This window comes from Pinus tabuliformis, chromosome J (genome assembly GCF_031772625.1).
Source record: "Pinus tabuliformis cultivar Carrire ecotype Pingquan chromosome J, CPIR1, whole genome shotgun sequence".
Classification (NCBI taxonomy): Eukaryota; Viridiplantae; Streptophyta; class Pinopsida; order Pinales; family Pinaceae; genus Pinus; species Pinus tabuliformis.
The window spans coordinates 1,501,356,349-1,501,371,340 of record NC_142295.1 but is presented as its reverse complement, the minus strand read 5'-3'; the positions used below and the strand labels follow the sequence as shown (position 1 = coordinate 1,501,371,340).

At 36.8% G+C, this 14,992-nt stretch overlaps 1 protein-coding gene across 2 annotated transcripts in view; it reads left to right on the top strand.

Moving 5' to 3' along the window:
- LOC149233115 (rhodanese-like domain-containing protein 8, chloroplastic) overlaps positions 1 to 14,992 on the top strand; it is a 355,412-nt gene that overhangs the window by 111,042 nt on the left and 229,378 nt on the right. Inside the window, exons 3-5 of one of the 2 annotated variants that reach the window (XM_089379697.1) lie at positions 3,516 to 3,662; positions 3,994 to 4,183; positions 4,926 to 5,017. In XM_089379697.1, the coding sequence (XP_089235823.1) occupies positions 3,516 to 3,662; positions 3,994 to 4,183; positions 4,926 to 5,017 (429 nt within the window). The remainder of the gene's footprint in view (positions 1 to 3,515; positions 3,663 to 3,993; positions 4,184 to 4,925; positions 5,018 to 14,992) is intronic. The other variant, XM_089379698.1, reaches the window with a different exon arrangement.

Genomic DNA, 14,992 nt, shown 5'->3' with positions numbered 1-14,992 from the left:
GACATTGGACCACATATATCTGAGTGTATCAATCCCAATACACATTCTTCTCTATTGTTGCTTCTGGAAAAAACTGCTGTAGCGTACTTCCCTAGTACGCATCCTCTGCATAAATCATCATGCTACTCAGGACTAGAACTACTGTCACAGTCTCTTTGAGGATCCTCAGTGCTCCATGATGTAAATGTCCCATTCTCTTGTGCCATAATATATTTAGTTCCTTTTCACCATTATGACCACTGCCTATCAGTGCCATTGGAGACTCGAGTTGCAACCTATACAGTCTGTTGCTTCGAGCTCCAATTTGTCTCTTCTTCTTCCAACTTGAATGTTTGTCGTATACTTTCTTTCCAATGAAGTATACATTGTATACCTTGTCCTATACTTGGGACACTGAAATCAGGTTCATTCTTAACCCGGGTACATGCGGAACATTGGTGGCTTGAATGCTAGTTCCTGCTTCTGTCTGAAATGCTATGGCGCATCTCCCTACTGGAGTACACTTCGTTTTGTTTCCCATAGTAATTTGGATGTCCGTTTGTTCTTCTTGATAGCTTGAGAAATATTCTCGTACTCTAGTCATATGGGTTGAAGCCCCGCTATCAATGAACCAAACATCGACTGACGCTGAACTTGCTAAGCATGCAAATTCTTCTTCTAATCTGGAAGATAATTCAGACATCTTGAGTTTCCATCTTTGTGCTATTTTTCTAATGATCTTTGACGTTATCCTGCCTTAGCAATTGTCGCAGGAAAAACCGTGTCATCTTCTGAAGACTGCTTTGCACTGAAGTTTTTGCGCTGCTACCTTTGTCACTGGCAAACCTCAATTTGGAAATCTTCCTCTCTGTCGACTCTCAAAGAGCTTTTTTCATGAGAATTTTGCCCTCCTAGTCTGGACTGCGCAATTCTTTTGGGGATTCGACTTTTTGCCCATGCAGTAATTTCAAATTCCCTCCTCTTTAACGCCGACTCTTCCGATCTGCACTCCTGCTTAACCTTGCTCTGATACCATGTGAAAATTTTTCAATAGAAATCCAACTGCAATGATTAATATTATTTCTTCTATTTATTAACTCATAAATAAGTTATTCATAGTGTTTCTACAACAAATATCGAAATAAATTCTACTGCAACCTTCACAATTAAAATATTGCGGAAAGTGAATGCAAAGAAAAATACTAGCACACGTATAACCATGATGACAATTATTTTTGGACAATTGTCCCCAGAAAAACCCAATGTAGGAAAACCGTTGTAGCAGATGAGGGTTTCTTTATTGTTCTTCAGCAAAAATCTCATGTACAAGATACAACCAACAGAATAGAAGAGGATTTTTTGTGAGAACTTTTACAGATACTTCTCAACGAGTTTCTGATCCAGGAGAGGACTTGCTGCCCCCTCTGCATCTAATTGTGTCAGCCCCTGCGTGAGAACTTCATAATCCTAGCGTCACACTACCTCTCATCTGCGTCACAACCTCTGCCTAGTCCTCCCTCTGCGCTTTGTCTTCTGCTCTTGACCTCTCGACTGACGCGATACCTTCTCTCTCCTTCTCAGTTGCAACTCTCCCTTTGATTTGATTTTCTCTTGATGAACTTCGACCAATGAGAAAATTGATCTTAAGCGGATAACTGAGTATCTGTCTCTGGTGTCTTTTCCAAATGCCCCTCGATGTCCTTATAATCTTCCAGTTGAGAACCAACGACCCATATTAGATTCTAATTAATGGCTCAGATCATTTGGACTCAATCTTCGTCTTCTTCTAGAAGTTACACCCACTATTTAGATTATACCCATTAATTATTTTAATTTCCTAAGTTTAGACTTAGGTACCCATTAAAAATAATTAATTATTTTAATAAAACTGTCTTTGGGTGGAATTTCCCAAAATGATTTCTGGGTATTGTGGAATACATATATCTAAGCCTCCTTGCAAAATTTGAGACTTAGAGCACATCCGATGCTTCCAGGAATCAACACCTCTCTCTCTGTGTCGTGCCCTAGTTTGGGAGATCGAAATCTTCCAAGTTTCCCTGATGCCGGAAGCTGCGACATAGTCGAAGTTGCTGGAAGAGAGGTCGAAGATCTGGGAGGCTGACTTGGCATGGAGGGAAGGTTTGGTCTTTGTCTAGGGTGAAGAGTCTCAAAGAATACTATTGAAAGAAAGAGAATTTTGATTGGGTTTTCCCCTCGAAGGGGGTTTTGCCTTGGCATAGTGCCTATATCTGGTGTCCATTGTTTTATGTGCTTTTTCTTTGGTAATTGCTTGATGAACTAAAAGAAAGAAGATATAAAGAAAACCTAATAAGAAGTCAAGAACATCACAAGTAATTATCAAGTATAAGAAAATCTTTCTGCCTTTCCAATTTTTTAGCACAGTGACCCCAAGAAATGCGTGTGGCTCTAACCGACAGGAAAAACTCCTTGTAAGAGGAAATTCTTCTGTGAAATGCCCAAACCCTGAAAAGATCTCCTCCAGTCCCTCCAAATTACTCATTCGAATCTCCTTATTTCTCCTTGGCCCCAAACTCCCAAATCTCCCTGTTAGAATGGCTGCGCAATAGCTGCCCAGCAAACCCCGGTGCATGCCCTGGAATAGACAAGTTCGGCCCTCCAAATAGCAACACTTTCAGCCCTGCAAACCTCCAAGAGAAAACTCATCCGCCTCAAGGGAAAATCTCTACAAAATCTCCATGTAAAATATCTTTGTTTGTTGGCCTTCCTCAACACCACGAATTTCCTTCTGCGTCCTTGAGAGAGTATGCACCTGCTGGAGAAACACTGTTAAGTGACTCCCCAAATCACCCGGAATCAGCTCCCAAATTTTCTCTTAATGTGACACTCAAAGCTTATTGTAGAAGAGGTGGAATTCCCTCTTGGAAACTCCTCGTATTAAACAACACTGGTTGACTTAGCTAAGCAGCTCAAGCAAACTCAAGTTCTGAAATCAACTGTCAAAGATGCCAAAATTAGACCCTTCTCTTCCTTTTGTAGTTGCTGCTCCCTTCTCTCCTTGTGGGCTCCACCAATTCGACCTCCCCTTTTCTCTTTTTCTCCATAGTTCATTTTTTCCCAAGGGGTTTGATTTCCCCTTTTTGGGTGGCCTCCACATCCCACTATCAAATTAATTTATCTTTTCTCCTATGTTTGTAGCCTCCTTTTTCCTCCAAAATTAAGTGGGGCCTCCATAACCCACTTTTCCTAAGTTTTATATGCCAAAATATTTCCCAATGCCAAAATTGCAAAAATGAAGATTTTACTTAGCAAAATTATTTGTTGGCGACATGACAGATGGGGTGATGGTACATGGATCAGGATTCAGGATTATATTGTAACTAATACAAAATGAATGAGACTGATAAGCTTCTTATTGGCTAGGGCTAAGTCATAAGGTATCATGATTCGAAATGACACTGTTTTGACTGGGCTTTTGTTTATTTGGTATTTCTTTCATGAACATGCTTATATTATGTGCGTTACAGTGGTCTTGAACATGCCTTTTTCATATGCAGTATAGTGGTCCATCTCTGGATGCTCTTTCCTATGCTAACTGGGTGAAAGAAGATGCTCGATTTGAAGACATAGTTGTGCAGATATCACCTTCTTCTGGCCATGCATTTCCAAGGTTGAAATTACGACATAAATTTTCACTATTGCAGGCAAGCTATACTTGTATTATTTCTGTTTTTTTTGTTGTTGTTTTATATGAGCTTTATGGTTGGAAAGATGAGCATATTTTCCTGGTCTTAATGCCTTGGCTCTTCTTTGATATGATCATAAATTTCTTTTGCAACCATGTCCTTCTAAATCATTTTCCAGATAATGATGGTTTTCAGAAAACTTACTTGTACATTCATGATTGTGGAAATTCATTTTGAATTAGTAGCAGTGGCTGCAGGTCATCTAACTTTTCAGTTCTACTTGTATATTTTTTTCAATTCGCTTTGCTTTCAATGTATTATAAGGTTAATTTATTTCTAGAATACACAGGTGGAGGGTGGTGTATCCCATCTTCCATTATTGGATCCATCAATGAGAGCCATGCCTCTTAGTTCCAGTGAATGGAAGCAACGATTAAATGCTACAAACAGTTCGGAAATTGAATTTGATAGAATTACAAATACAGAGATTACCAGTAAGGATCAGGGGAGGAATGTGCTTCTGCTGGATGTAAGGAATGGTAATGTTATTACCATAGCTGGTCATCTTAAATGAAGGTTTTGGTTTCTTTTCTCCTGCTCCTGCCTTCTATTTGGAACATCTTCTTTTTAGATGCCAGGGTGAGTCATTGAATAATGTATCTTCATTTGACATCATGCTTATGACTTATAACTGATTTTTCAATTGCAGTCTTCTTAATTTAATAGACACCTTGATTGCTCAAAAACATGCAATACTGTTGTTTATCCTTATGTGGCACGTTGTTTTTAGAATTATTAAGTACTTTGTAGCAAGAAATGGATCCTCAGCCTTACTGGAATAACCCCATAATGCTTTCTTAGTATTTAAATTCCAACTTTATGAATACATACACTGAGTACCCTTCACCTGTTTGCAGGGATGAGTGTGAAAGCTCTAGGATCTTATTTACGCTGTGGAAAGGACAAATCTTAATGTTTTTAATTTTATATTTTATTCCACCTGCTAATTTTCTTTTAAGATTTTCCAGTTTTAGATTTCTATCGTGTTCTGTTTTTGGCATTTTGAATCTTTTCTGTGACTCTCCATGTCTTCTTGATCTGACATTCATTACTTTCTTCTTGGCAAATGTTCTTTTTGCCAACGTTATTTTTCTGACATTCATCTTGATTTTCTGTCGACCATTTTACAGTAAGTTATAGTTTTTGGGGATCCTCAAATTTGTTTGAAATTCTGATGAAGTTGTCTGTGGAAATTAGAACTGAATGTTTTGATCTGAACAGGTTATGAATGGGATATTGGTCATTTCCAGGGAGCAAAAAGACCTGATGTTGATTGCTTCAGGAATACTAGTTTTGGAATTTCAGATTCAGAGGTATAAATGATATTCGAAATCAATCCAATAACAATCATCAACATTTCTCTAACTAACAATGCTCTATTGCTGGAAAGTATTTGAATGTATGTGCATTATAAAATATGTACGTAAAACAAGGTGGCATTGTTGAAGAGGTAGTTTCTTAAAAGTACCTATTTGTCCAAAATTTTTCTGTTGTAACAATAATGAATATATTCATCACATAAAAATCATAGGTGAAATTGTTCTGGTATCTCTGTGAATTTTATGTATTCAGATTTAATTTCAAATGGCATTTCATAATTTGTGTCCAATAGTTGGCAGTTGGCCTATTACTGATCAAATTGACCGTATTGCTAAGGTCTTGACAACCAGATGGATGAACACACACAGGGCAGGGAACCACTGTCACCTCAGCCTAAGTCCCTAAATAATTCCCAACCACTCCGGTACAAGACTAGTGCCTTATGTGAAATCAAATGGGGGGAGGTGTTTATTTTGTACTTGCTGACTAGCTGTAAGATTTGTCACTGTAGTCGCAGAATTCTGGATGCTTGTAGGCCTTGCTATAAGTTGCTGTAAATTGTAGATCCAATATAGAACAACCTTGTAAACCTATATATCTGCAACATAGATTACTACAAAATATAAATTAATATGAACTTGTATCAAATCTCTGAAATGAACTTGTATCAAATCTTGGCTAGATCTAACAATCTTGACTTTTTTTCTCAAGATTTCAACTTGCTAAATAAATATAGAAATAAAAGCCAGCAAGTAATTTTTCCTAAACTAATTGCAGAAGATAAAATGAGTTGAAATATTTTGGTATTTTGTGGTTGTTGTAATAATCCTTGTGCCCTTGGAGTCTCAGGTCTTGTTGGAGTGTGATGTTGTTTTCCTCTTAAGTTGCTATAGATGGCTTTAGTTAAGGGAGTAGGTTTAGTCCTTTTAGAAATCACCACCACTTTTGATTAAGCTTGTTGAATATTTTCGACTCCCCTTAGTAGCCACCTCTTCACTTGGTGGTGTCTCCAACTTTCGTCCTCTGTGTGCAGTAAAATGCGAAATTGCAAGAAAAATGAAGCTTTCTCTTGAAGTAGTCCAAGATCTTGGATTGATTCTACCTGCAAAACAAAGAAAACAAGTGGGGTTCTCCCCCTAATTGTTCTCTTCCATGTAACTATGTTGTTCCTTAATGGCAAAGGACGTTAGTCTTAGGATAATTTTACTCATCAACAATAAGAATTAGAATTAAAATTATAATGCTCAATACATATAGCAAGAAAAAGAAATATAAAAGAAAATCACTCCACCAATGCACAAGAAATTATACAAGGGTTTGCAATGAAAATGAGCTCTTTATTTTGTGATGGCACTTGTTTCAAATGAAGAACAACAATTACAATGGATGAGAGCCCAACCTTTTATAGAAAAAAATTATAACGACTACTTAATGATTAGTAGGACTCTTCTCAACAAAATATTAGAAGTCTTTCACAAGTTGAGACTTAGCAAGGGGGGGGGGGTCGAATTATGAAATCCCTTTGACAATGTCTCATAGCAGTCAAAAGTCAAAATGGTAACCTCTTCTTCCCAATGTCTAGCTTGCTAACCCATCTTCAAATCGATTTGTTCACAAAAGGATGGTGCAAATTGCTAAGGAGGCTCGATTTGGTTTCTTAAATGAATAAATTGGTTACAATGGCTAGTTGCTTGGTCAATCTCTCAACTTCTTGGTCTTGTTGCACAATTTTTGTAAAAATTCCAAGGAAGCAAAAGTACCAACTTTTTCAACAGGATCGGATCATCTATCAACAGTTTATGTGTCGTTGTGAACTCATTCTACAAGTTATGTAATGTAAATGATGCTAGTAAGACCATGAATATATGTAGGAACCTAGGTAAGCCTATTGTTTTGGCAAAAGTTTCATCTTAGGAGGTTTTTTGTCTCACCGACTCATTTGTGTTTCTAAACACGGATGATTGACAAAGTTTTTCCCTCCAACCTCACTCCAAAGCTAAGGTGGAATTCTTCGTCAAAGTCTTAGGTGATAATTTAAGTTAGTTGGCTAAACTATTATATTCCAAATCACTGGGTCTACTAGATCATGTTGTGTCGTAGATTAGGCATGTAATTTGAGGGTCTAAGCCGAACTAGTATCCCCCCTTTGAGGGTTGAATTGTAAAAAATCTTATGTAAAAAAACATTTTAATGCATGGTTTCTCATACTTAGACACCATGGTTAAAATATTAGAGGGTGGAAAAAACATTAAATCCCCTCAATTGTCAATTAATTAATTTTTTTGGCAAAAATAATTAAATCTTAAGGCAAAAAAGTAATTAATTAGAGTCAAATTAAAATGTCTTAGGAAAATTAAATTCTCCAAGTGGAAAATTCGCGGGTCTTAAAAAAATTAATTTTTGGAGGTCCTCTAACAAGAGAGTATTGGATATTTCAAGAAAAAATGGACCCTTGGACCTTGGTGGTTTCTTCAAAGTCAATTTTTTGAGGAAATTAGCTAAAAATAATTAATTTTGAGCTAATAAAAATGGAATTAAATGATAAATTCGAAAATTCCTCAAAAATAAAAATTCAACGGCTAAGATTAAAAGATGATTAAGTATTATTCAACGACCGAGATTATTTTGACAAAGATCAAGAAAACTAGCTGTTATTTTTCCACTTGGAGGATTTATCTATAGATTAGTCATTTGAGTCTCTATCCATCTGATTTTTGTTGATTTGGCGTAGCATCAAATGTGCTTTAGGCCTCAAATTTTGCTAGAGGCTTGAGCACATGCATTCCAAAGAACTCAGAAAGCGTTTTGGGAAATTCCATCTAGGGTTGATTTTATTAAAATAATTAAAAATTTCAATGGAGTTCCTAAGTCTAAACTTAGGAAAATTAAAATATTAATGGGTATTAATCTAATTGTGGCTGTAACTTCTAGAAAAATACGGAGATCAAGTCAAAATGATCTGAGCCTTTGATTAGGAGTTAATCTAGGCTGTTGGTTGTTCAACATAAAGATATAAGAAGGGGTTTGAGGGTCATTTAGAAAACACACCAAGAGAGGTCAAGGAATCGATTTTCTGAAGTTAGAAGTTCTCGGGAGGAAAATTTGATTAAGGAGATTTCTTGCAGTTGAGGGGCAGGGATAACAGCTTCTGGAGAGAGATTCTCAGCCAGAGAATCATCAACAGAGAGTGATCTAGCAACTCTCACGCAGAGGCTGACGCTGGGCCTGCAGAGCCACGCAGAGGCAGTGTAGAGGGAGAGAGAGAAAGTCGAAAATTAGAGCAAAGAGTTAGTTTCAGCAGTCGGAAACCAGAGTATGAGATCGAGAGGCTGAGAGTATTGACTCTGGGCTACTGATCGATTCCCCAGTTGGGTGACATTGTGCCGGAGAGGGTTGAAGCTGGAGCAACGTAGAGGCAGCGCAGGGCCTACCAGGGGCACCTCATCTAGTAGCTGGATCAACCGAGACTTTTTCTCAATGGTTGTGAGAGGTAATCTCACAAAGCTTCTGCCAATACTTCTCTCTCTGTGACTAAATAACCTTGTGAGATATTCAGCGATGTATTTAGATTTTGCTACTACTTAATAATAATAAACCCTCAAAATTGCTGCACTGGTTTTCCTGCATTGGGTTTTTACGGAGACATTTGTCCAAAATTAACGGTGTCCTATGTGTTTGTAATTCCTTGCTCAGTTTCTATGTTTCAGAATCATATTTAATCTGGTGTAGGCTGTGTTGACCACTACGTGTCAACGACCCATAGCAGTACACACCTTTTCGCAAAGGGGTAGCATTTGATCGACGAGTCCATGCCGTTCGACTATCATCATCAGCGTGATCATGTTATGTTGTAAACCTAGTTTGCATGTATAAATTGTAAATAATCTTAGCAGATCTGTGACATGTATGTAATTGCCTAAGTAAACCTAATATTCTAGTGATGATCTACGTTTGGGAAGGTTTTTTGTCTTACCGACCCATGGTCGGCAGAGTTTTCCTTCAGCCTAACCCCAAAGCCAAAATGGATTTTATTATTAGAATGTTAGGGGAGTCCTAGTATGCTAAGTTGAGTCCATATAAAAGTGATTTGGGAATAGTCCTAACTATTTGGTTGGCTATTTTATTACAAATTGCTCGATCTGCTAAATTATATTTGTGTCGCAGAACTGGGTAGTCTATGAGGGTCTCTGTCAAGTGGGTTTTCCCCCTTGAGATATAAAAATGTAAAAATCATGATGTAAAGTGTCTTGAGGGTTAGAAAATAATTAATCCCCTCATAGGTCCTAGGTCCTAGGTAAAATTCCCAAAGGCTAAGTTCGAGGGTTGAATATATATATATATATATATATATATATATATATAAAAAAAAAATAAAATAATAAAATAATAATAAGTTTAAGCTTTGAGGAAATAAATGCAAAATTTTTAATTTTTTAATATATTAAAATGCATTTAATTTAAAAAATTTGAAATTTCCTCAACATTTAAAATTTCGACGGATGAGATTAAAAGAGATTTTGATCCTCATCGACGGTTGAGATTACTTTGACATGGATCACTCGAACTAGCCATTGGGAAATTTATCTTTAAATAGGGTGTTAGGGGTCATTTGAGATCATTCTACTTTTGAGTCGTGCGTTGAGTAAAAACTCTCTTGTAATCGTTTTTCATGTGTAAATAAAGAAAGACTTTGGGGTTAAATTTCTGCTGGTGTTATTCTTCGTCGAAATGCTGTAAGATTGTATTATTTTCATGCATATATTTCTTTTTGGCCATTGATATAGCTTTCTGAAGAGCGATTTGAGTACAGGTATCTTGCTCAGTTGTTGGGGTTTGAATGATAATTTAAGTTTTGCATATAATAGCAGGTATCTCTATTGGATCTGAATTTTATTATTATTCTCTCGCTCTATGTTGACCGTTGAATTGAGTTTTGTAGGAAATGCTTGATAGGTTGATCATCAGGCGTTCGGGGAAGTTCTCGGCTGAACCAGCCAACTCCTGATCTGCGTTTTCTGAAGAGCCCAGTTTGATTTTGATCCCGGGCTTATCATAAGATATTTTTATGGGTGATGCATGAAGGGTTTCAAGCTTAGTACCTCCTTTAAATTTCCAAAAAATTTTAATTTTTCTGTGCTAAATCGTTAGATCTGGCTGTTGAGAGCCGCAAATCATCAGATCTAGGAGCAGAGTTGGACTCACACTCCCTAGATCTGATAGACCTCCTGTTTTTGTACATAGATCTGTAATTAATTTTAGTTTTCTGACTTAGGGTTTCTATTTTTTTTTAATTTTTAATTTTTTTATTTTTGCATATTCGGGTTCTGGCTGTTTGTTTTTAGGAACAAGTTGCAGGTTGCAGATCTGAAGTTGAAATTTGATTTTGAAGCCAGATCTAGGCCCTGGAGGGTAAGATCTGACACCAGAACCATCTCTTGTAGAGGCATTATTCCTGCAGTCCAAAGTTTTTTTTGGAATATTTTAAATCTAGGAACTATCATTTGAGGGTTTCGTTGATAAATCTAGAGCAGAGCGATTAATTTTTTTTTATTAAGATTTCTGGAAAATATTTAGAGGTTCTGAGCAAGAAAATTTTGATTTTGTGTTCATCCTTGGGGTCTTTCAGGTAGATTATTTTTGAATTTTGGGATTGTTGTTGCTGCGGCGCTACCTGGTTGTGGGGTTCACTGTGCATTTCGAATTTTTTTTTAAAGACCCTAGCCTTGCTTTCTCTTCGAATCAGTGTTGCTGGCCGCTTCTGCAACCCTCTGCCATTCCTTACCCTTCACGCTGCCATTTTTCTGTAGCATCCATCACTTCTCCCCTACACGTAGCAACAATTGCCCTCCTTTCACCCTTCTCGTCTTGCATCGCTGCCATCTCTCCTCACCATCGCTTTCTGTGGCCTCCTTTATACTTTCCCGCAACAACTATTGCCCTTCGAGATCCCTGCCATCGATGCACAAATCCGTAGCTAAACCTTCCATTTGCGTGATCTCATCGCTGCCTGCTCTCCTCGCTGCTCCAGAACCTGCAAAAGTAACCCTCACCGCTACCATTTCTGCTGCCATCACTTCAACTCTCTACGCAGCCCTTCCTCCCTTCTTCGTCCATCCTCTATTGAGCTTCAACTGCGTCCTCCATCCGCTGCTCCAAGCTCATTCCACGCAGCTGCTCCTCAACCACTATCTGTGGCCTCTCCATCTGCGTGCTTCCAATCTAAAACCTCCTTTCTACCCTCGTCGTTTAGTGCGGATTTCCTCACGCTGCAACTATTCTCCTTTCTGTCGTCGAAATCCCTCGGCCTTCTGACGTTTCTCGTTCACCGCCTTCAATTTGCAACAACAAAACAACAAACACACATTTTGATTTTTTTGTATATGCATTATTTCTTTGTTAGTTTTCATTCGATTTTTTTAGGTTTGGTTTTTTTCTTTTTTTTCTCTAATGAAGTGTGTTTTATAAAAATTGAAATCAAAAAATTAAAAGTTCGATTTTTATGGTTATATATTCAAGCTCTAGAATTAGATTAGATTTTGATTTCAGTTAAATTAGATTTTAGTTTTTACTTTAGATATATTTAATTTTAGGGTAATGTGCAAATATTTATTTATTTCTTAGTTTCATTTATATATATACATAATTATTAGCCCTTTTTAATTCTTATCTTTTTTTAGTTTGATTTTATAAATATTTATATATAGCAAAAAAAAAAAACAAAAATCAATTATGTTTCCATTTTGTTTCTTTTTATTTTTAGGTTTGGTTTTGATTTTAATTAAAATCTTAAATATATATATATATATATATATATATATATATATACTACAGAAAAAAAATTAAAAATCCTAGACATTTAGAAAATCGTAAAAAATTTTGGTGGTTGAAAACTAAGCAAAAGGAATTTACGCTTTAATATTAAATTTTTTTAAATGTGGCCTATGGCCCATTAGAATTTTTATTTTTTAGCCCTTTCAATTCGTTTTTCCATCGCCTTAAAAGATTTTAAATTTTTCAGTTACCATTAAGCATTATTGCCTAAGGAATAATTAAAATGAAAATTTAAAGTTCCTTTGGTCATTAAAATGCATGATTTTCCTATGGTCAAATTACGATAAATATTTTAAGCTATATTGACTGTTGGAAAAAATCTATATATTCTAGATCTTGGTCATTAACGATAATTGTTTTAAAGCTGGATCCTTCGCATGTGACTGTGTTGGGCATTTATATGGGTTATTGTCACTTTTTCATCACATATTGAAAATCGATCTTGATAGCTTGTTTTATTGGTGGTTGATTTAAATATCGAAGTCACTGGTCTATAATTGGTTTTGTCTTATGGTTGTGTCTTGTTTTCATTGGCATTTAATCTATGTATCTGAATTTAATTGGGATTCGTTCATCAAGTTATCCATCATTAAAATCTCCAGGTGCTTGTTTGCCTCGTTGTGTCTCCCAACCCAGCTGGTTCCCAGTTGGTCTTCCTTTATCCCATAGGGTCTACCCCCCTTAGCCTAGGGAGACGACTTAAACGGAGAGATTGGGGATCAAGGTGACAACCCCCGGTCTAAGCGTTGTTGAGGTGCTTAAACACTCTGTGCGACAACATTTTTTACGTCGTTGCTGGGGATACTTTATTGTCAGTGTTTCAACGAATTTTCATCATTCATCATTCATCTTTCTATCATTCGTTTGAGCCGGCAACGACAACATTTTTTGGCGTCGTTGCCGGGGATAGAGTTTTTCCTGTCCTTGGTCTATTCAACATTCATTATTCATCTTTCATCTTTCTCATCTCTCATTCGAGCCAGCAAAGTCAACATTTTTGGCACATCTCATCTTTTCCGCCATTCATTAGCTTGTCAAATGGCCAACATTTCCTAGTTTCATTTGATCTTTTTATCGCCCTAGCTTTCGTCATATCATTTCATTTGTACCTTTAGCACCTGGACACCTCGGTTCCTTTCTTGTTTGGGTGGCGATTCCATTTCTTTTCATTTTTTCCAGACAAGAAACCTCCCTTATATCTAGTTGTTTGTTGCCTTTTGGATCCTAGAGTTAGTTTCATGTTCAAGTGGCGACTCCACTTCTTTCATCTCTTGATTTTCTTGAGCAGAGGTCTCCCTCTATCATACATTTGGTCCTTTATTATTCATCATGGATTATTCATTTACCCCGTGTCATATTATTGATGTTCTCCATGATATTCCAGAAGCGGCCATTCATAAATTATCTTTATTCTCGAATGATGATTCAGTCTCTGTTAAAGCATTTATGCAAGTTTACTCGTATAATGCTCATATATTGTAGTTCTCCCCAGTATAATCATGAAGATGTCAAAATGCGTCTATTTGTCTTTTCTTTAGAGGGTTGATGCTTTGAATTGGTTTAATAATTGTCCTGAAGGACATCGCTCATGCTTTTAAAGATCGATATGGTTATCAAGATAGCTCGCCTTGTGCTCCTAAAATTATGCAATAGGATGAAAATGATCTTGTGAAGGGTCCAGCTGTCGATATAAGTTTTCAAGACAATTCTTCTTGTCAAAATGTGCCATCCACTTGTACTGTTGCAGATCAAATCCATGATAGTGGAAAAGCAGGGATAAATTATCAAATTAGTGTCGACAATGAAAGGGAAAATCAGAAGCAAATTATAGAAGAACTAATGCCGCTGGTAAAAAATATGGAGATCAATCAAGAAAAAATTGTAACTGATTATGCCAATGATATGAGAACTTTATACACCCACTTGGAAAAGCGAGATAAGGAAATGGAAACCATGAAAGCTAATGATGATAGGGAAACTAATTTTATGCAAAACAAGTTATTAACTATGGAGGAAGAAATGACTATCATGACATTCGATTATAATAATCAGTTGGCTTCCATGCAAGCAAATCATAAGAAAGAGATAAACTCTATGCAACATTGCTTGATGACCATAAAGACAAAGAATGAAAAGTAATAAAAGATATGGAAGCTAGTCAAATGTGTCTTTAGAACAAGTTATTGACCATGGAAGAAGACCATGCCAGGGAAATCAGTGCTATGAAGGTTAAACACTCTAGCTAGATGGATGCCATTACAATACAGGTACAGAATTCAACATTGGCCAGAGGATGAAAGAAACAAGGAGACGTCAATAGATCAAAAGCCTCCTTATTTGCTGCGACAAGCTCCATCTTATTATGAGGAGGTCATTTGTTCCATTGAAAAGTGGTTAATTGAAGGTGACCCGGATAAAACAGAGAACAATAAAAGATCATATGCAAATTGAAGAAAGACATGTCACGCATATCGTACATACTTCATCTGAGAGTTTTGAAGTAGAATGTTCCACAAGGAAAAGACGCAAGAGAAAGAGAACGAGAAAGTGATTTGATGCGTCAGATAGCCATAAGCAGTGTGATTTTCGGATAGAAAAAAGTCCTACGTTATGCAAAATTGGACATGGCACATCCGAGAAGCAACCGACAGACTTGCTTGAAAGCAGGAAAATGCTCAGTATACACTATATTGAACGCATCTGATGCCATGGGATATCCTTTGTATTTCTAACCCTACTCCTTGTCTTTTCAGCATTTCATTTCTGTTTTAGGATTAGATTTACTTTTCATGTTACTAGATAGTTAATAAATGAAGAGCTTATATCTTTCCTGTGCTTAATGTTATATGATGATTTTTGGATGGATGCTACTTATGTTTTGTTGTGTGTTGCATGGATGCAGATTCTGGATTCTCACATTCCTATAGTGCAGCAACGTGTCCCCAAGTAGACACAGATGTTGACCACTACGTGTCAACGACCCATAGCAGTACACCCCATTTTTCGCAAAGGGGTAGCGCTTGATCGATGAGTCCATGCCATTCGACTATCATCATCAGCGTGATCATGTTATGTTGTAAACCCAGTCTGCATGTATAAATTGTAAATAATCTTAGCAGATCTGTGTCATGTGTGTA